Here is a 21718-nt window from a genome sequence, read left to right on the forward strand (position 1 = left end):
TAATCAACATAACTGGTTTTTCTACATCATATTATAAAAGTTAAAGCAAGACTCCTTGGGCACATGATTCAGTCTTCATTATATCCTTTATGTAGTGAGTTGAATTATGTCTTCCAAAAAGATGCATTCAAGTCCTAATCCCTTGTGCCTGTGAATGTGACCTTATTTAGAAACAGGGCCTTTGCAGATGTAATCAATTAAGATGAGGTCATACTGGATTAGGATGGACTCTAAATTCAATGTCTGTCATCTTAAGAGAAAGGAAAGGGCAGTGTGGATATAGAGACACGTAGACGCATAGAAGGGAAAAAGCCATGTGAAGTCTGAGGCAGAGACTGGAGCGATGCAACTACAAGCCAAGGAGTATCAAGGATTTTTGGCAACTATCAGAAGCTAGAAGAGAAGCATGGAATGGATTTTCCTTCAGAGCCTCCAAAAGGAGTCAATCCTGCTGATACCTTGATCTCAGATTCCTCAAGAACAGTGGGAGAATACACTTCTATTGTTTTAAGGCAGTGAGTTTGTGATGATTTGTTACAGTAGCCCTAGGAAACTGGTACACTTGACTTACAGAGAACACGGACTTTAAGAGACGATACCATCTTTAGGCCTCTACTGTATGCAAGGCACCACTGGAAATGAGTGATACAAAGGAGGCCACAAGAGGCTTGCAAATGAATGGAGGTGAAAGACATATAAATAGATATATTTGAATTCAACTGAGGGGGCATTCTGTCCTTTGACTCCCCAACTCAAAAAGAAAACAAATATTACATCAAAAATTATGTTTTATATTATCACTTCTTATTCTTCCTCTAATAATCAGTTCATTTCAACAAATAGGCTCAACAATGATCTTTCAAGACATTAAGATATCATTGATATTATATAACATTATGGTGCAGGAGACATCCCATTTGTTTTCCCCAAAGTCTCAAGGAAAAGATCATTGATGTATTCGTATTTGTTAAGATCTAATTGTATATGTGCTGCCGAAGTGAGCACTGTTAAGATCTAATTGCTTTAGAATGTTGCTACAGGCTCAAAAGCATACAACAGCCCCCAATTCTTGGAAATCACTACATACCAGGGAAACATGGGCAAGTCAAAACCAGTTCTTCATGATGCAAATTGGATTTTGAAATAAAAGGGTTATTTTGTGCTGGAGCTGGGATGTCCAACTTGGAATGCCACTAACTAGAAGCCATTTCATGAGGAACAGCAACTGTCAGCAGCTGGGTAGATGCAGGAAAATACAATCAGATAAAGAATACCGATAATTGCCTGACTGTTTGTGGAATTGTCCCCTTGGTTACATCTGCTAAGTATGAGACCAGATCACTGTCAGCTTATTCCAGAAGAACCATGGTGATACTCCATGACTGTGTAACTCATGGCTTTTTAAGGTTTCATTATTGACCCAACTTTGTTAAGCAAATGACTAACTGCTGATTTCCAATCATAGGATTCTCATAATGGACAAATTCAGTGAAGCTTATTCACTCAATTTTTGCAGTACTGGTGGAAAATGCCACATTAAATTTGTCATGTTCAAATATTTATGCACTGTGATACATTTCCCTAAGAGAGAAAAGATGAAGAGGAATTTTTTTTTAACAAATTGGTCCTGGTTTGGCACATAAAGTCAAATCTAGTTCAGTCCCATTCACAGTAGTGTGGGAATCATCTATGGGTAATTTACAACAACAGGTTACTCTGAAGTTGAATCATTGGTCACTATGGAGGGGCTGTGGCCAAATTACAAGATGGCCCAGCACATAGCAAATACTCAGGTCAAAAGGCACCAAGAAAACTGTAACTCAGATAATAGGCTACAATCTGAAGGCGGCCATGTCAGCTGTACATAGCTCATCCCCACCTCACTAAGAAGGTCCCCCAAATCAGTACATTTCCCATTTCAAGGAGAACTCTATTGCCTTGCGTGTGGTCATTCAGCCTACTCCGCATTTGCCACTATGTGCAACACTTCCCAAAGTCTGCTGCTCTCCATAGCAGGGACCTCATGGATCCTTCTAAACACCTACCAGAGGTCTGCATCTCCCCTGGACCCCCAACTCCACCCATCTGGAGCTATAGCTGATGACCTTCTTGCAACCAGGTAATCTGGCTTAGATAAATATTAATCTGAGGGTCTTCACTGCTAGAGTTCATGATTATAGCACTTTCCTTTCCACAGGAGGGAGATGAACCATCCTATTTATTCAATAATTACTGAGAGTTCAACATTGATGTCTCCTCTTCCATCTAGCTCAGATCTTCCTTAACTTGGCCACTGTGTGTGTGTGTGTGTAGGCAGGTGGGAGAAGTGAGGTGAGATGGCAGAGAGTGTGTGCAAGTATTTTTAAACATCAGCACCAACTCTGTGTTAAATGCTGTAATCAGTTCTTTGGATGTTGTTTCATTTAATTGGGACAGGAATCCTGTAAAGTCATCTTGTTAGATCCACTTGAGAAAACAGAGGGATTAAATAACTCGCCTCAAACCACACGGCTAGGAAGAACTGAAGCAAAGACTTGAGCCCACATCTATCCATTCTTAAGGTCCTCCATTTTTTCTACTATATTCCTTTTTGAGACACAGTTACTTAAGGATGCCAAGCTTTTCATTTAAGGTCACCTCTGTCTCCCTTGGGCCATGGTTCCCTTCCTCTGTTCCTGGGAAGATGTTGAGGCCCACTTCTCTGAATGACTCAGTCCCATCTGTTTGGGGATCAAAAAGCCGTTCCAATAATTCTTACACATTCCACAGCATGGTTCATGCAGCCCTGGGTCACATTGGCAGAGATGAAACCAAGACTCGGTGACAACTGCATATTCACATCTATCTTTTCATTATATACTTACTTTTAAATAAATGGGCGTCTACTGTTCTGAAAATGCTTTTGAGCGAGATTCTGACTTTGTGCCAGAAAACTGACAGTGGGTATGCTGTTTGCTGTCTGATTTCCTAGTCCTGGATTCTTGCTCACCTTTTCTAGATAATGAAGAGGAAAAAAGATCCTTTATTCCCACCACCTTTCCTTAACCCTCCTCCAGAGCTGGGGAAGTGTGACTACAGATTTAAATAGCTTCTTTTCAAGGCTGGTAAATATAAAGGTATCAATGCATAAGTAAGTAAAATGGGTAGAGCATCCAGGCAGAGAAGCTCCAGAAAAGTGAGCAAGTGCCATGAATGAATTTGAAAGCGAGGTTGGAATAAGCTCTGACGCTTAAAGGAACAGTATTTACTGTTTGAGTTTTATTGTCGAGTTCCACTGAATTCCAAAGAACAATGTAAGTGGTTACTTTTTGGAAGGATTTTCCAGGTGAAATGTCTGAGCTATATATTGAGATACCATTAGATTACAACCAAAATGGCATTGCTCTTATGTTAGCATTCTGCAAATACTCTCACATGGTATTAGAAGATATGGATACAAAACAATACATAAAAGAGTTCTAACAAGAGACCATGTATACCAGCACTTTAAAATGGAGATAATGCATAGATATAGAAAGCTACATTTACAATAATTCAAACAAGTGAGGCCCTGGACTGCCCAAGTTCACCCATATACTGTATGGGGCTAGTTTGCGGGAGAGGAGATGTATATTCTGAACAGTGTTTTCCATCTGGTTGACAAAATCTGTCAAAAAATACAGATTCTCTCAGATAGTCTCAGTGGAAATGAAATGAGACTCAAGAATGTGTAAATATATATTTTTTAACTTTCCAGTTGATTTTGGTGGTCCACAGGTTTGGGAATGATTCTGCTAAAAGATTTAGGCCACGTTGCCACTCTTAGGCATGAATTAGGCAAATCTCATCCATTTTCAGTGTCAGGATCAATGCACTGGTAAGGACTGTAAGCACTGGAAGAGATTCAAAATGGATTCCAAGATATCCCTCCAGGAATAGCATACTGGACTACAAGTTCAGGGAGAAAGTTTGCATCGTAATAAAGTGATGTGCTGAACTGACTTAGAGTAAAATTTCAAGCTGTACGATTTTAGCCTTGGAAATAACACCATAGACGTGGTTTTGTTTCTCTTCACGACACAGAACTGTACCTGGACAATTCAGGCAGTGCTGTGAGAGGATATTTGGACTTCGGGGATTAAGACAATCATTATGTAAGACAACACACTTGAAACTCACATTTCTTGGCTTGCAAGCATGTTTAGCATGCAAAGCATGATGTCTTGAGACCCTGGTCTCGCTTTGAGAGGGATATCCGAGAAAAGCAAACTAAAATGGCAAGGCAAGATTATTTTTACAAGGACTGGAGGACTGTATTTGTGACTCACCAACTCATTTCCTCTCTCAGTTGATGGAAACATCGTCGATGCTTCTAACAGTAGGAGAAAAGGTACTACTTTTCCTTGAAATATAGTCTGAGAGAGGCAGCAGGTGAACCAGGCAGATTTAGTGTCCCTGGCTTGTAAACAGCCAGGTCCCTCTTCAAATACTCAAGTATCTTCCCAGGAAGGCCATTTAGATCCAGAATCTTGAGTCATGGATCTGTTTGAAAATTCTACCAAGAAACACAGACACCAAGTTTTGCATGCAATTTCAGGAACTTATGGATCCTGGCTTAAGCGTTGTTGGCTTTGCAGAGAGGAACCAGCAGTGGGATTTCGTTTGCACTCCACCAAATTAATTTTAATTGATTGCAAAGTGACCGATGTTTATACTGCACAGATCAGAATCTGGTTGCTTAAACATCTGTGAGTATGGTCTCTGGCAGGGGTTATTAGCTGCATTGGTAATATTATAATATTTATTCCATTGCTTTCCCAACTTGAAATGAAAAATTTACTCTCCTCCTGCAATGGTGGCAAATTTTGTAAGGTGTATTATTCTTGGGAGAAGAGGCTTCAAGTAACTATATCTGGTGATGTCCAACACTAATTCTGACCACACATCCTCCCAAAAATCAAATAAAAGGAATTTACTTTCTCAATTCTAGAATCCACATGGCCACTTAAGCAATTCAGATCATTGCACTAGCTCATGATCTCCTTGAAAACCAGAATCATGTCTGTCTCACTTTTTGGGCTTACACTCAGCATGCCCAGGCCATGGGGGAAGCTCAGGGTCAAATAGACAAATCTGTTCACTCCTCTCAGTTCTCAATGGAGGATAACATAACCTCATAGACGCAAACCATGAGAAGCCTCTTGTATCAACTTTAATAGGCCTGTTTAATCTGGTTTCTCTTACACGTTATCCATCCATCTCATTTTAAAAAGCAGCCATTGATCCTTAGCTCTACAGATGCATGCCACTGAGCAAGTAACTTCACTGTGAAGTCTGAAATGCTGTAATTCAGTGCTACATTCGGTCCAGTTTGGCTTTCTGTGTGAGGGCTGTACATCACCGGGAAGATTTGATCACTGGTTAGCTAGGACAATTGACTAGGCTCCTCAAAGATGCCTCTTTTAGTTAAAAAATTCTTGGTCCCAATTAACCAAGTAAAAAACTGTTACCTTTTTTAAAAGCCTCAGTTTCTTTTCATCAAAGACCCAAATAAACATGCCTAGCGCTTGAATACTGAAGGGCAATACCTGAATATAAACACATATTTTGATACTTATCGATTGCACTTTTTTTTTTTAAGATTTTATTTTATTTTATTTTATTTGACAGAGAGAGGTCACAAGTAGGCAGAGAGGCAGGCAGAGAGGGAGAAGCAGGCTCCCCGCCAAGCAGAGAGCCCGATGTGGGGCTCAATCCCAGGACCCTGAGATCATGACCTGAGCCGAAGGCAGAGGCTTAACCCACTGAGCCACCCACGTACCCCGATATTGCACTTTTTCTAACAAGAGTCATTATTTATGAAATCTCTGAAGTCTCCTATTATTTTTGTCACCTGCTATAATCTAGCCCCTGAAAAAACTGGGTTATGCTGGTCCAGATATTCAAACCAATCTAATTTTCATGCCAACCAAATAAATAAACTGCAGAATAGCTGAAAATGAAACTTGTTTAAGCATGTGTAATTTTAGCAGACATTTAAATATAACACAGATGGTAAAGGCTAATGGGTGGCGTGGCAGATTAACTATTTGTATTTAAGTATTATAATATTTATAGCAGAATCACTTTTACAATGGCAATTATTAGTACAAGACAACATTAGAGACCAAATATTTTAATATGTGGGTGATATTGTTAAGCACATGGGGTACGTCTAGAGGAGGGGTACCTTAAGAAACAGCACCCAAGTAAGGAAATACTTTTCTCCTAATAGTGGATGTAGAACCATAACACTAGGGCTAGTCTTCTGCAAAGAAATTTTTTCTTTTTTTTTTTTTAAATATTATCAGTCCTTGCATTTCTATAAAAGAGCAGATGTAGTGCCACACAACAGAAAATCTAAATCATATTTATTTGCATGGTATTCTAACTTGCATGCTTGAACACATTTTTAGTGACAGGAAGGAGAGAGGGCAAACACATATTACGTAGTAAGGATCAACTACCATTTCTTAATTTGCCATGGATTATACAAAGGGTCAATCTGAGAAATATACTCAAACACTAGTGTCTGAATTGAGCTCATCTGGGTTAGTTTATATTTTCTTCTAGCTGACTCTTGAGCTCTAACGCTATTTAGTGAACAGATCTACTCAACTAAAGTTTAAGAATGTGTTAGGTTTCCTGTTAACTTTTGGGTAAACTAATCCATTACCCTAATTCCTGAACAGCCAAGGTTACATTATCAATCATTTCAGATATATGCAACTTGAGGTTCTGTGATCATTTAAGTCAAAACCATCAGGAAAAAAATTTATTCACGACAGATTAACCAACCGGAAAGCAACCTCTAAGTTCTATCATCTTGCTGTTAATTTAAATATAGCATGAGGTCTGACTTTATAACGTCTGTATCTAAGCTAATAAAGTAGTACTTTGTTGCGGACAAAATGGAGTCCTACATTTATGTCACAAAATGGTCTAGCTTTCACTTCTAGGGTAAGAACAGAAATGTGCTCTGCGGGGAAACACACTAACAGTGCTCTTTGGTTTTGTATGAATTTAAGAAGTTTGTATATGGAAATAGCTATGGGTATCAAGTGGCAGTTTTGTAATGTTGTTCATGTATGCTTGTTTTAAAGAAGACTACAAACACAAGAAACTGTCTTGTCAAATTTCAAGTTACTTTCCATACCAACTGCTTCCCCCACGGACACCCTTCTATGCAGTTTAAGACTACACAATCTTACTGTTAACAACCAGCAACCACATCCATCAGTATCTCCAAAATTATAAGCTAATATTAATGGACAAAAATCACTGTAAGAACTTTGCAAACAATTAAGCAAACAGGAGTTAAATTAAGTCTCTGTGCACAATGTTTACATGATGTGGAAGAGATAAAACAGCCTTTCCAAGTTTTGACAGTTACCTAAAATGTACATGTGTCTTTGAAGTGGCCAGTATGGGACAAGATGTGTAAGGCCTTGCAGTATTGATAAATCAGGTTCTGAACTATGTTACTAACTCCAAAAAATACAATTGTAACACTGTATTTTCACAATGCTTAACATGTTGCCATTACATTACTTAGTAGACCTCTACCCATTTTTAGTTACTTGCAAAGATTTTCAATTCAATTGACTTTCCAGATTTTAGAAGTCATTATTCTAGGGCATTAAAACTAATAATAGTTCAAGAAAAATGAGATGACAAGTTATAGACTGGGAGAAAATATTTGCAGAAGACATGTCTGATAAAGGACTGTTGTTCAAAACAGAGAAAGAACTCTTTTAACAGTAAAACTGACTAAAAATTGGCCAAAGACCTCAAAGAAGATATACAGATGTCAAAAAGAATACAGAAAGATGACCCACATCATACATCATCAGAGAAATACAAATTAAAATGAGATACTACTGCACTCGTTAGAACACGGACCAACACCAACTATCGGTGAAGATGTGGTTCATTCACACTGCTGGTGGGAATGCAAAATGGTGCACCACTTTGGAATTAGAGAACTAAATATTCTTACCACACAACCCAGCAATCACACTTGGTATTTACCCGGAAGAGTTGAAAATTTGTTCACACAAAACTTGCACATTATAAAGCAGATTTATTCATAATTGCCAAAACTTAGAAGCAACCAAGATATCCTTCAGTGAGTGAATGGATAAACTGTGTCACTTCCAGGCAACATGTTATTACTCAGCCCTAAAAAGAAATGAGCTACTAAACCATGAAAGGCATGGAGGGGACTTACGCATGTATTCCTAAGGAGTGAAAGAAGCCAATCTGAAAGGTTACATACTGCATGATTCCAACCATAGGACATTCTGGAAAAGGCAAAATTAAGAGTAAAGATCAGTAGTTGCCAGGGCTTAGGGGGAGGCTGAGGAATAGGCAGATTTCTAGGGCAGTGAAAATACTCCATATACTCTAACGATGGATACAGTTGACCATACATTTGTCCAGGCTCATAAAGTGTGCAATGCCCAGGGTGAACTGTCACCTACTAATCATGTGTTAACGTAGGTTCAACAGTTTTAACAAATAGACCACGCTGCTGACAGATGCCGGCAGAGGCGGCTATGCACAGGTTGGGGACAGGGGAGACGGTATGTGGGGTTATCTCTGTACTTTCGATTTTTCTGTCCATCTAAAAGCCACTATAAAAAGATAGCCTTTAAAGTTTAATAGGGCATACTCACTATGTGCCGGCCACTGTTACCATCCTTATTCACAGATCCTGATTCCAGGGTCCATGATCTTAACCATTATGACATACTACTCAAAAAAGTTCTTTCCTTCACAAATTCTGCAAATTTTGCAGAAGTCCACCTTAGTTCAAATTGGAAGCTCTAGTTTTACAGAAAAGGCCCACTGAATAGATTGGATGAAAGGACTAGCCTAAGGTCATAGTTAATTCTTACCATGATCTGTCCCAGCAAAACATTTTCAGAGTGTGAGTGTGCAGACATGAGTCCGTATAAAAAGAAACAATTTTTTCTTCAAATGTTTAAGATCTCAATGTACATTCCAGTCAAAGTCCACTCCATCTTGCCCAAAGAACACTCGGGTCTGAATCAAGTCTAGTCAGCATTGTTATCTTCCCAGCTGCCTTACACTTTCTCTGCAATCAGTTGATGCTCCTGACAAATTAAATCCTCAAGTCCCAATCTGTTATAAATATTGCTTAAAAAAATTATGGAAACATTACCACCATCTCATGCTACACAAAGCTACAGTCCAATGAAGGACCCATCATCTTACTAAGTCTTCTTTATCCCCCAGATACCACCTTGATTCAGATTTATCAAGCAAATGTTGACAGAGTGAAGCACTGAGGGGAAATAAATGTTAAACTTTGAAAAAAAAAAATTACTGGCCTTCTTAATACTGTAATTTTCACCTCAATTGTGGTTCTTCAGTATCTTATTATTTCTGATATTATCTCATGGATTTTCCCCACTTGAAGCAGAAGTACCAGCACCTAATGGACTGGTACAGATGATCACAAACCAGGGTATTTCCATTTCAAAGTCCATCACTTGAAAGTCATGGTTCTGCTTTTGGCTTCAGCTACCCCATGGGCCCATCTCTACATTGAAACCAAACCCAAAACAGAAATAAAATTATGCCTGTTTTTGTACACAACTGTCATGTCTGAAGTGTCCCCTATAAAGCAAAAGAATGGAAAAGGGAGACAGGCAATGGTAACTAAAATACCATTCCTTTAAGTTCTAAGATAGTTGTGATCTTAGAAAGTGCCTATTCATTTCTTCAAAAATAAACTGCCCACCGTGTACCATACTTGATGTTTCACAAAATTCAATGTATGGTTCTGACTTGAACATATCCTATTCAGGGACAGCAATTCAAAAAATTCACAGTATAGCCATGCAAAGTCTACATATGCAACTACAAAGGCTGAAACAATTTCTAACTATTCCCCTTTATGACTTCTAACTATGGCTTAAAAACCCAATGGACAAGTGGAAGCTTCCCTCTGTACATGGCTTTTATTATTTACATAATACAATATAGCATCAATGCTGAATAGCATGATTATGTGCAATACATAAATATGAACTATCTGTACACATCTGCAGATCTAACTCAGAACTAAGGTACATAAAATTGAAAGCAAAACCGAATGCTTTAATTAAAGTAAAAACTAGGACCGAACACTGCAATAAATCAGAAGTAGTGCCTCGTGTACATACTTAACTATTTACAGATGAAAACAGGCATTACCACAATACTAATCTAACTATACTCATTTATATATAAAAAACACAAGTTTCATACATCACAAAAACCTTCCATTATAACACAGAAGTGATATTACCAGACAAGCATCAGTGAAGTATACTGCCTCTTCTAGTTGTTATTGTACAATGCTGTAGATAATGCAGCCCATGCAATACACCCAAGAACACTAGAGTCCTACACCCAAGTACAATTAATATGATAAAGCGGCCCTCTGCACGTGGTGCTGGATACCACTAAGAAGTCTACTGCAGCCGTGTTGGTTAGGGTTCTCCATGCAGAAGGGTACAGTTACATTAAGAACTGAAGTCTTTAAAAAAGCTTTAAACATTCTTTCTTGAACCAAAACATTCAACAAAAGATGCACATGAAAAATTAACTTTTCAGATACCTTTGCAACTTAAAATTCAGATGCATGTTATTCAATAGAGCTGCTGTATGTAAAAACCAAATGTAGTTTTAATTTCTTCTTGTAAACAAATTAATCCCAGTGCAGTTCTGTGCTACACAACATTTTTAGCAATGAGAGTAATGCAGACATCTTCTGGTGCAGGCTAGCACAGTAAGCGTCAAAGATCACTCAAGACCCTGTGGGCCTGAAGGCTTTACTCATGATAACCAGTTGCGATGTTTACCTTTCACAGAATGTCTTATTTGACAGCTTTTAGAAGACAAATTAACCAGGTCTACATATGGCACCAAATACTGGTTTCATGGAAAGATCTGATCCTCTTTATAGTTTTCCTCCTGCTTCCAAAGAACATGTTGTGGAAATTAACAGGGTGAAGTTTAACTATGGTAGAAGTAGACTGCCAGTCCTTTTCTGGTGTACCATTTTTTAAAAAAATACAGGCACATAACACTAGCCAAAGATTATACCTTGATTACATTCCCAAAAGGCAGATATGCTGCAAACATGCAGAGATTTCATGTATTATGTTTGGCACATGGGAACGAAATTTTGTCCCTATCTGTGTATTTTCAATTTGCTGTGCAGATTTCCATCCAATTTTATTCAGGGGAGGGCATATACATTTTGTAGGGCTGTATCTATCCATTTCTGCCTGTAACAAACACCCAAACATCCTAAAATTTCAATTATAAGACAGACAAGTGTAAAGTAAAACTCTGGAGAACATCAAAGGAAAATGGCCATGCATCTGCTCTTTAATGTTTTCCTACGATATATTAAAATAAAAACAAAGTTTCAGTCTCTTCACAAGTAGTAATTTATATTCTCTGGATTTTTTCAGCCACAACAACTGGATTCTCTTTTCTGATTTTTGCTGCAGCTTCTGCTTTGTAATCATAAGGACAGTTGTGCTTGTCAGAATAACGGTGAAGTCCACAAAACAAATTTCCACATCGGCAGTCAAACCCTGTACACACAAGAGGAAGGAGAGTCACTTGGGAATTTGCAGTAATTAAAAGGAAAGGGGAAAAAAAGCCTCAGTCACTAGAGAAAAGGAACCAGATTTTCATGGCTCTCTGCAGTATTAAAGAGTCTGCCACTTTAAATTGTGAAAGAGCTTTCAGCCTCTTTTGACATAGTGAGAAATTCAAGTAACTACCCTTCCATAAACTCCCGCAGATACCACAGAGTAGAAATCACACAGGCTCTGGAGCCAGACTGACCTGGATGCAAATCCTCCTCCTACCACATATAAACTGGGTAAGGCATCCTCAAGAGAAAAATAGGGAAAGAGAACCATGGAGTTCTGAGATTTAAAGGGAACAGTTAAGTATTTTAGCATTTTCTGGCTGGCCCGAAGATGATGCTTATTGTTTAGTTCAGCTACCTTGCCCCCAGGAGAACAAAGGAAGAATCAAAAAGGATGAATTTTTATCAGTTCAATAAAGCAAAGTAATTCAGAAGGCCTCAAGCTAGTAACAGGTTTTAGAGAATTAGAGACACAAAATGGGAATCAAACACAACTTCTCCCCACTATCCTGCCCCCTTTCTAGTCCACTCTGGAAACTTTCAGTTCCTGAAAGTCAGGCATTTTGTTATAGGTGTTAAGACCAACTAGGCTCTTAGGGAGCTCCCTGTTAAATCCTAGCAATAAAATACGCATTGTCTTCTATGTTCTGTAGTACCTGTAAGGCCAACTTTCTTTCTGCACATAAAACATCTGTTCTTCTTTGGTTTGGGCAACTCAGGAGCTTTTTCTTCACCTTGAGAAGTACTGGGCTGAGAAACTGATGGACTAGGCTGAGTGACAACTGAAAAACAAGGGTGAAAAATGAGGTATCTGTCAAGAGTTCACACTGACAATTATTTAAGTCAAAAAAAATATTTAAGAGAGACAGCTAGATTTTTAGTGAAAACATTTATGAAGGCTTTCTTTAAAAAATGTGCTCTATACAGAATCTTCTACTTTAATATCAGAACTTCTTTCCAATCTGAGAATTTCTTGCCAATCAACACATACTCATTCCTCTAAATGTTGTAAAATGATTACTACACTCAAATTCCTTTTAAGTCACTCTTAACAGCTAATACTAGGGAACAATCCTAAGTTTTAAAGACCTGGGAGATGTTGGTCACATGCCCAGTTTTTCCATACTGCGCTTGCCTAAGGGCAAATTTCCCTAATTAGGGCAGTTCACATTCATTATTACTGAGTAAATAAATTTGCCAACTCCTAAGGTACTTGACTATAATAAAGTCAGTTTTATACTGATACAAAAGACAGACTATATAGATAAATCCAGCAAATTGCAACAAGTAAAACCTAAAACATTAAACCTTAATTAACTTCAGATCCCAACATTTTACAATAATCATTTTGCCATTTTAATAAATGCTTTATATGGTAGAAGATCTGAACAGTTCTTAAAAAACTTTTTGAAAGATTAGCAAACACAGTTTTTAGGACTGTTAAGTACTTGTGAAATTCTGACCATTAAGGAGTCCACAGGCAAAATAAGAATTTTTAAAGCACAGCTTTTATTTACTTTGTAATACTTATCTAAACCCAGTGTGGAATTTAGACAATGAGAAATACAATCTACTTTTAAAAAGTCTGTTTCTCCACCTAAAAGGGCTTTAAATTTTAATTCATACAGGACATAGATAAAACTTGTCAATATGAAGATAAAATGACAGTTCACCACATTACCACTAGTTATTTAAAACAAAATACCAAATTTAATTCTACTTTTATAAAATTCAACTATACCAGAAGCACTGAATTTTAGTATTAATCCAAACCCAAAGAATAGCAAAGTAATGTATGCAATGCTAAAATTACTGCTTAAACAAAAGGCCAGCACTAATGCTGTAAGCATAAATCCAAACTCTAGAGCAAGCTGATAGGTTTCAGGGCAGCTCACTCTAAAATTCTCCCCGAAAGTATAACTCATTTACATTAGTAACATACTCAGTTAGACTAACAGCTTAATATTAGACTAAAAGAATAATATTCTACCTGCTCTTTATCCTAATAATCTTCTAAGACAACCTTCATACAGTTTTCCCTGATGGTGTAATGGTAAAGAATCTATGGGACTAGTTGGGGCGGGGGGTGACAGCCATGGCTACATCAGAAAACTGAAGAGTGATTCCTGGGACATATATGGAAGAAGGGAAGTTAACAAGGGGAAAATGATTCAGTAAAGGCAAAGAAGAACAAACTATAGAATGCTTACTAAGAATAATAGCAGAGACTAGCTACAAATACAAACCATGCATACTGTTCCAAGGTCAAAGTAATTTTGTGTTAAACCCAAACCGAAGAAAAGCCTCACAAACACACTAATGTGGTCAGCTTTTTCAGAAGGATTGAACTCATTTTAAAATATTAAATATGGATTCACCTGAACTTGAGAATTTTTACCTTAACTTTATAGTAACACTGCTATAATTCAATAAGCTTTGTGATGTGATGTTAGCAAAAGCCAGCCTCCAAAGCAGATTACAAATCCACAAATACTATTCCCTCACAATAAAGTTTCATAATGTGCTCCGACCACGCTGTGTACAGGAAAAAACGAGCCATGTGCCCTGAAGAGCACAGAGCTGCCGGTTCAGGGCCCAGTACAGGTAAGTCAGAGCGAACTGACCTCTGGCAGCGCCGGCGCACTTCCCACTGCGCCACAGCAGCAGAGATGCGAAGCCGCTCAATGAAACAAAATGCCCTTCCATAATGAGTTTTCAACTCCTACAAAATCTGACAGGGATCCTACTCTTCTTCAGTTTCAAAGTTTTTAGTGTTCAACATGTTCTTTGTCCTCAATATTTTCTTCAATATTAACAATATCAAGACTGATACTGCTTTTGATATAAAATTTTCTTCATAGCTTTGAAATTTAATCTATACAATTACCTGTTTATTAATAATACTTTCTTTAGTGATTTAAAGATCTTTAAAATATATTGGTAAACTACCTTTTAAGTTCATTACATTCTTAATAGTTACAGTCCTCAGATTATAAATTTTACTGATCTGTGGAGTGGGGTTAGGGAAGGGGCATGGGCAGAGAAGAAAGAAGAATAAAAAATGACCTGTTACACTTGAGGGACTTCCGAGATACTGGTTCTTGCTTGGCCTGTATTTTATAGCTTTCTCTCCAATTTAATCCTTCAACGGGAAGGAAATAATCCCCCCACCAACACTTCCTCATACTCTTAAATCCAGAATGGAACTAGTATTAAACAAAAAGCATACCTGGCTCTGACACCTCTGTTTTCGGGGTAGTTATTTTGTCCTCTCTCGAAATGCTCATTTCTGTCATTTGCTGAGTTACAGGCAAGGCAGCCACAGGCACATTTCTATTTGAGTTCAAGCAAACATTTTTAAAGATGTTAAGGGTACTTCTTTGCAAGATAAGTTGTCAGTTCAACTTTAAATTATGTATTATTTCCAACATGATCAATGGAGCTAAATACTCTAAAAATTTTAAAGAGTGTTGGATGCCCAGCACACATGGTTGAGAATAAAGAAAACAATTTGATAAATGGCTCATCGATTCAAGACTGCACGTTTGGATGGGTTATAATGTTCTACCACAGCCAACTGGGAACTTTTAGCTATGCCTGTAATTTAAGGGCAAAAGGGGCAGCTTTGTCAAAATGTCACATGTCGCATTCGAATAGAGTCTGCAGAGCTGTACTCTCTACAATCTCTGAACCTCAATTACAAGAAGATAAAAGCACAGCATTCTCAACACAGAATCCTGGAAGAGTATCAGAGCGTGTTACAATATACATCTTTATTCAATGACCTAGAAGATCATGTATTAAAAGGATCCTGGAATCCCAGACTGTGCAACACAAGCAAAACCAAGGGCATCTGATAAATTAACATCCTTATACAAGAACACTCATAATTAGCACAGTATGGATAGCAGAGAGATCTTTAGTTCCTCCTTGCATTATTATAAAAAGCCTGAAATGGTCGACCTTACCTTGATTTTTCAGATGTGCTGCCAGCAGCACCTTCACAGCTGTTTAAACTAGTGTCTGCTCTCTGTACAGATGCAGAATCTGAGGTAGGACTGTTGGAACCACTAGCTGTTCCTATTTTAAAAAAGGATTTGTAAGAAAGAGCAAGACTACAAACACTCAGTATCAAGACTATTAATAAGTAACAAATACTTGCATTTAATTAGATTAGTGATTTAAGCACTTTCACTGCGCTGCAGAATCCTATAATTAAGTGAATATCCAAACAAAAGCATATATGAAAAAGTCACATCCAGTGAACCTAAGTATGAAACAAAAAAGCTAGAAGATGCTTGCAGATAGATAGTCATTCATTCCTGATGCAGTCGTGGCAAGTACTTGGGCTGTTGCTTTAATTTCAAGCTTTTCTCAGGTCTTCTCCCCTTGGGCTCTCAGCACTGATTCTCAGTCTTAGGCCCCAATTCTTGGTTCTATATTTTCTGTCCACCAGTTCTTCAAATGGGTTTTTTCCTTGGAAACTTACCCATTGGGCTCATTCTGCCACTATTCTGCTGCCTCTGAAGATGTTCTTTGTAGCAAACGGAACACATTCCATTTGTCCTAGGATTTCCATAAAAGCCACATCCTGTACTACACAGCATGGGCCCTGGAGTCTGGTTAGTCTCCTGAGCCATATTTTTCTGCTATAAACAAAACAAAAACAAAAACAAAATTTTATTCATTAGCATGTTACCAAAGTAAAAGCACTAAATTAGCATGATAGCCACCAGTGCACCTTTGTTACTTCTAAACACCAAGTGTATTTCTAACAAAGGCCCAAAATTATGTTAATCATTAAAAAGCAGTCCAAGAAAATTATGACTGTTTATTGTTTTTAAAGAACAATGGGCATTAAATCAACTGTCTTTTAACATGATAAAGAAGGAACTATAAGGACTTCATATTCTTTAGAACAAAATTTTTTTTTTAGCATTAAAACATTAAAAATGTATTACTTCACCTATCACCACGATCTTTGTTTCAATTTCTGAAAAGGTCACTCTGCCAGATCTCAGAATTACATTTAAACCAATCTGGGCAATTGGCATTCTTAAAGTCACTTTCTGCTTTCCTGTACTATAGACAGACCATATCAAATGGTGTTTTTTGCTAAAAATATATAAAATGGAACTTTCAAATGAAAAAAATCTACAAAGATCACAAATATCAACTCTTGATAGCTACTGGTGATTCTTTAAACTGGTCACATACTGGATGTAGCTCTAAAGCATTCTTAAAATAACTTATTATAACATACTTGGGCCTCACCGTAATTCAACAATTCTGCTATAGGGCAGAACAACTGTACTTTTAAAAATGTTGCAACACCTTTACAGAACACTGGAAAGAGAGCTGGTAGGTCACCTAGCCTTTCCTGTTACCTTAGCACCAACAAGCAAAAGCTCTTTAAGAATTTAGGGGTCAGCCACTTATGAAATTCCTTTTAAGTTCTGCATTTGAGGTGTGAAATCTGGGTCTGAACACTTTAAAGTCAGTGCCCAGAAACCTGCAAATGCACAAATTATCAGCTACAGATTTCTCCAGCCAAAGGCTCTATTAGAACTTTTCACAAGTGCTTGTCTTCCTCACATCAGGAAATGAAACCTTTGAAAGCTGTTTCAATATGGCAAAATAAAGCAATGTGAACACACAACCCTTGGTAATTAATATTCATTGCTAGGTTACCAAAAAGAACTTTGTACAGCAAGCTACCTTGCTTTTCCTGAAGTTTTAGCACAAATATAGTAATGCCATGCTAAATTTAGTAGATTTTCCCAAGTGAAAACACACAAAACTGTGGAGAAGTTTCCATATCACCTTAAAATATCTATGTACAAAAAGTGTATTTGAGAGCATTTTATCAAAGGGAGATTGTATAACTTGTGGTCACTGTCATTTAAATATGCCTTGATGCTTACAGTGTAGGTTACTTATGATTTGTTAAACTAAAAACATTTCAAATAAGTGCACGAAAGTTATTCAAGCTGGAGCTTGTCATCTCCTAGAATTTCATATGGCTTTGCCCAACTATCACACACACTAGAATACATTCTTTAGTAAGTTACTAAAAATAAGTTTTAACAAGTATTTAACACTTTTTACCAAGACTATAAAAAAGGGTTGGAGGACTAATCAATATTGACCTGGCCAGAATCCTGCCAGTATTTCTCCAACAGCTAAATGATAATAATCTTCCCTTTTGTTAGCAAAAAGAAATATTTCAAGTCAATCAAGCTTATATGGAGGGTGATAGAGAACCACAACTTACTTGGAACAATAGTACTAATTTAGTAGACATGGTCTCTTTAAATAGTAAGTGGAATTTAGCTGACTCATTTTGGAGCACAGTAGTGTAAACATTTCAACATCACTTATGAAGTTTATTAATAAATATTTTTAGCTTGGTTTAAAAAATTTTAATATGTGCAAAAATGCTTCAAATAATAAATTATGTATTTATTTGCATGCCCCCCCCCCCCACACACACAATGTGTGGTTATCTGCCCTATGCAAAAAGTTCATTTCTGGAAGCCAGTTTAATTATGCTAGCTCAGTTTCTATACTAACTTCCAGGGTCATCTGACAGTGGCTTTTTAATAGAAAACTGGTCTAAATTTGAGTCAACCCACGTTAACATTAGCGATTCCAATTCTTAAAATCTTTTCCTTTATATAAAAAAAAAGAGGGGGGGAATCTCATCAATGATTTTACCCACTTCCACTTGCAAAGTATCCCACCTTCTCTTCTTAAGAAAACTACTTTGAATTTACTATAAATAGCCTGCAACTGAAACCCGAGAGACACCAGGACATTAGTCTTCCACACAGCTTCCCATCTTGTATATTTCCCCCCCTTAGAAAGCCAGCTTTTAAACGCCATCACATGTGCAAAGCTTGCCTTAATATTTCTCAGAAGCTTAGATCACATGGGCGGGCGCTTCAGCCTGTCACAAGGCTGCAATGTGACAGGCTGAGCTGGATGGAGGCTCTCACATAAAGCCTAGTCAACAGGGGCCTCTGAAATCAGCTTCTATTTATATCTTAGAGCCTGCCAACTCCTACACAACCCCAAGAACTAAGGATGCTGCGTTCATATATCTAATATAATAAGGAAACAAGACAGAAGATGCCAGTAAGGCCTCTGCAATGTTTCTTCTTAACATAGGGAGAGCTAACAAACAATCTCAATTTCAACTAAGATGCATCATTCATCACTCATGAAGCCAAAATGGTCAGGCTTGTTTATAAAAACCAAGCACAGTAGAGAGAGCACCGAGGCAGAAAGAATCCTCATGTTTAAATCCTTCTGCTCAGCAGCAATTTGAGGGACGGAGTAGTTTGCCATTAGGTGCTGTTTCCCTCCTGCTTGGCACCATTTTAGAAAAATACAGTATCATTACTATTCAGTAACTTTAAAGTTTTGTTGTTAGAAACTTGTGCATTCCTGGGCCAGCTCTATCAGGTACAGAGGAAATGTTTATTTTTATATTTTGTATAGCTTCTGAAATGTGTATTTTTACAGTTTGTAGCTTCCTCTAACTTGTAGTTTAAAGAAAACTAAAACCTGGACATGTAACAGAAAAACTCACCAGCCTCAAATATGAATTAAAAAAAAAAAAAAGGGCTTTTACACCTTCCTTATTTAGTTTTCAGGTGCACATGTTAGAAGATGTTAAGAATGCCTACTCACCTGGACTTGAGATCTGAGTTCTAGTCTCTAATTTACTTCTAACTAAAACCAGTGACCTTGGGCAAGTCCTTACTTTCCAGATCTCCCTTCTCTGTTTGCCAAGAGGGGGAGACTACTCTGATTTCTAAAGTCTCCTTTCTAAGCTTAAATCGGGCCTGAGACAAAAAATAGGGGAAAACTACAATAAATTCTTTATTGGGAAACAGCAGAAAACAAAACATGTAAGATAAAAACTGCAATATTTTCACCCATTAAGTTCTGAAATCCTACTTTAAAAAGCTAAGGAATAAAATGAAATTTGTTTTAGTATTTTTTTTTTTAAGTCTGTAAATTACCTGAATGCCAGGTTTCAAAACCAGGAGTTCTGTGACCTACATACACTACTTTACCCTAACGTCCTTAGACCAGATTCTTAGCAGGCATCAATAAACACGGGCCTTTTGTCAAAACACAGCTCCACGGAGTGCGTGGAAGCGAGCAAGAATTTCGTTCACCAGCCTAAATGCACGAAACAAAGGGGAAGGTGCTCCATTTCCTTCATGAAAAGGATCTTGGGCGAATAACGCGGCGACGCTGGCAAAACTCAAACACGACGACAGAAGAGCCCCCCTCCCCCACGTTCCAGCGGATTTCCGAGCAAGTCCGGGTCCCACTGGTCCCCCCCGCCCAAGCCCTCCCCCCATGCCCCTACGCCGAGGCCTTGCTCAGGAGAGCCCAACAGGGCCTTCTCCAAAAACCACTGAGTCATGCAGAACAGCAGCTCCGCAGGCCAGGCCGGCCCCGCGCCGACCCCCGGCCCTGACCCGCTCCTCTTCCGAGGCGGCAGCTAACTGGAGAAGGGGCGGGGGGGGGCGTGCGGCGAGCAGGGGCTGGGGGCGCGGCCGCCACGGCGGCCCCTTTGTCTCTCCGGGTCCGGCTGCCCACGCCAGGCGCCGCGCCGAAGGCGGCCGGGACGGACCCAAGGGAGGCCCGGAGCCCACACGCCGGGCATTGTTCTCCGGACCGTGCGGGTGTAGGAGAGCCGGGGGCGCGGGGTGCCGGACCTCGGGCCACGACGACAGGATGACGCCTCCGTCTTTGTGCTTCCTGAGCAGGCGGGAGGGCTCCCCTCCCCCGGAGGCCACCGCTCGGGCTCCGCCAGAGGCCCGCGGCGGCCCGGCCCCCCCCAACCCCCATCCCCCGGCCGGGCACGAGCCGCCGGGCGCCCTCCCCCAGCTCCGCACCACTCACCCTGCGGGGGCAGGAGTGCAGGAGCCGGGCTCGCGCGCGACGCCGGCGCGGTGGGGCCGGGCCCAGGCCTCCGGGAGGGGCGAGCCGGGCGCTCTGGAGCGGCCGCCGCGGGCCGGGAGCGGGTCGGTGGCGGAGGTGGCGCTGCCGCCGCCGCGGGGTCCTCCTTTGTTCCTGCAGTAGCACCGAGCGTGGCCGGGACACGCCGGAGCTCGGGAAGTGGGAGGAGGGAAGCGGGGGGGGGCAGAGGAGGAGGCGGAGGGAGGACCGGAGGCCGCGGCGGCTAAGGCTGCTCGCGGCACTCGCCCGTCGTCACCTCACGCCTCCAGCGGCGGCGGGTTGGGCCGACTCCGAGGGCGACCGGAACGCACGCAGGGAAGGCCTGGCCACCGCGAGGGCCCGCCGGTGGTGTTCTCCGTCGCCTCAGCTACGGCCGCGGAAGTTGCTTGGCTCCCGGGAGCGAGCGAGCTAGCGAGCGAGCCCCAAGTCCAGGCGCACACAGGTCCGTGCTCCGGCCGACTGACGCTCTCTATCCGCCCGGCACTCGGGCAGTGAGGGAAAGAGGGAGGGGGGCGGGGTCTGTGCGTCAGCGAAAACCCCGACGGCGGCGACGAGGAGCGCAGTGACGTCGCGAGCCCGGCGCCCCGCCCCCGGGCCCAGTTCCCGGGTCCGGGAGGCGGGGTCGAGCTCGGCCCGGCTGCTGTCGCGCGGAGCCGAGTCACTGGCCCGCCTGTCGGCACCAGGGTGGAGCTGGAAGGAGCAAGTTCTGTGGAGACTGCGTTTCTATTTTTAACCCGATTGTCCGCCCTCAGCCTTCCTCCTTCCGATTTTCTCGCTCAAGCCCGCTTCTCGCCATCTGAGTTCTCACGCTTTGTCTCGAGCTCTTGGCAGACATTTCCCTTTCCTCCTTATTCCCCTAACCGCCGCCCTCCTCCGCCCCCCAACCCTCCCGGGGGTTAGTAAGAGGGATTCGCCTAGAGAAAAAGAAAATAACTACTCGCCTGCTTGCGAAGCCTCCCCTGCCCCGTTTCCGTGAACCCCCTTTCCGTTCTAAAGTCCAGAGAGCATCGCCCGGACGCCGCCGAGAAGCAGCGGGGC

The 21718-nt window shown here is 40.4% G+C and overlaps 1 protein-coding gene across 2 annotated transcripts; it reads right to left on the minus strand.

Moving 5' to 3' along the window:
* Positions 1-9988: 9988 nt before the first annotated feature.
* ZFAND5 (zinc finger AN1-type containing 5) lies at positions 9989-21708 on the minus strand. 2 transcript variants are annotated; one of them, XM_032866633.1, is made up of 6 exons: positions 21622-21708; positions 16188-16347; positions 15667-15778; positions 14928-15031; positions 12355-12480; positions 9989-11636 (listed from the first exon to the last, which is right to left on the minus strand). In XM_032866633.1, exons 2-6 carry the CDS (start codon positions 16336-16338, stop codon positions 11488-11490), a joined length of 642 nt encoding a protein of 213 aa, XP_032722524.1. In that variant the 5' UTR covers positions 16339-16347; positions 21622-21708; the 3' UTR covers positions 9989-11487. The 2 variants fall into 2 exon arrangements, with proteins under 2 accessions (XP_032722524.1, XP_032722523.1); XM_032866632.1 differs by lacking the exon at positions 21622-21708 and adding an exon at positions 20624-21168.
* Between the last annotated feature and the right edge of the window lie 10 nt (positions 21709-21718).

This window comes from Lontra canadensis, unplaced genomic scaffold (genome assembly GCF_010015895.1).
Source record: "Lontra canadensis isolate GAN:19392208 unplaced genomic scaffold, GSC_riverotter_1.0 scaffold31, whole genome shotgun sequence".
NCBI classification, from domain to species: Eukaryota; Metazoa; Chordata; class Mammalia; order Carnivora; family Mustelidae; genus Lontra; species Lontra canadensis.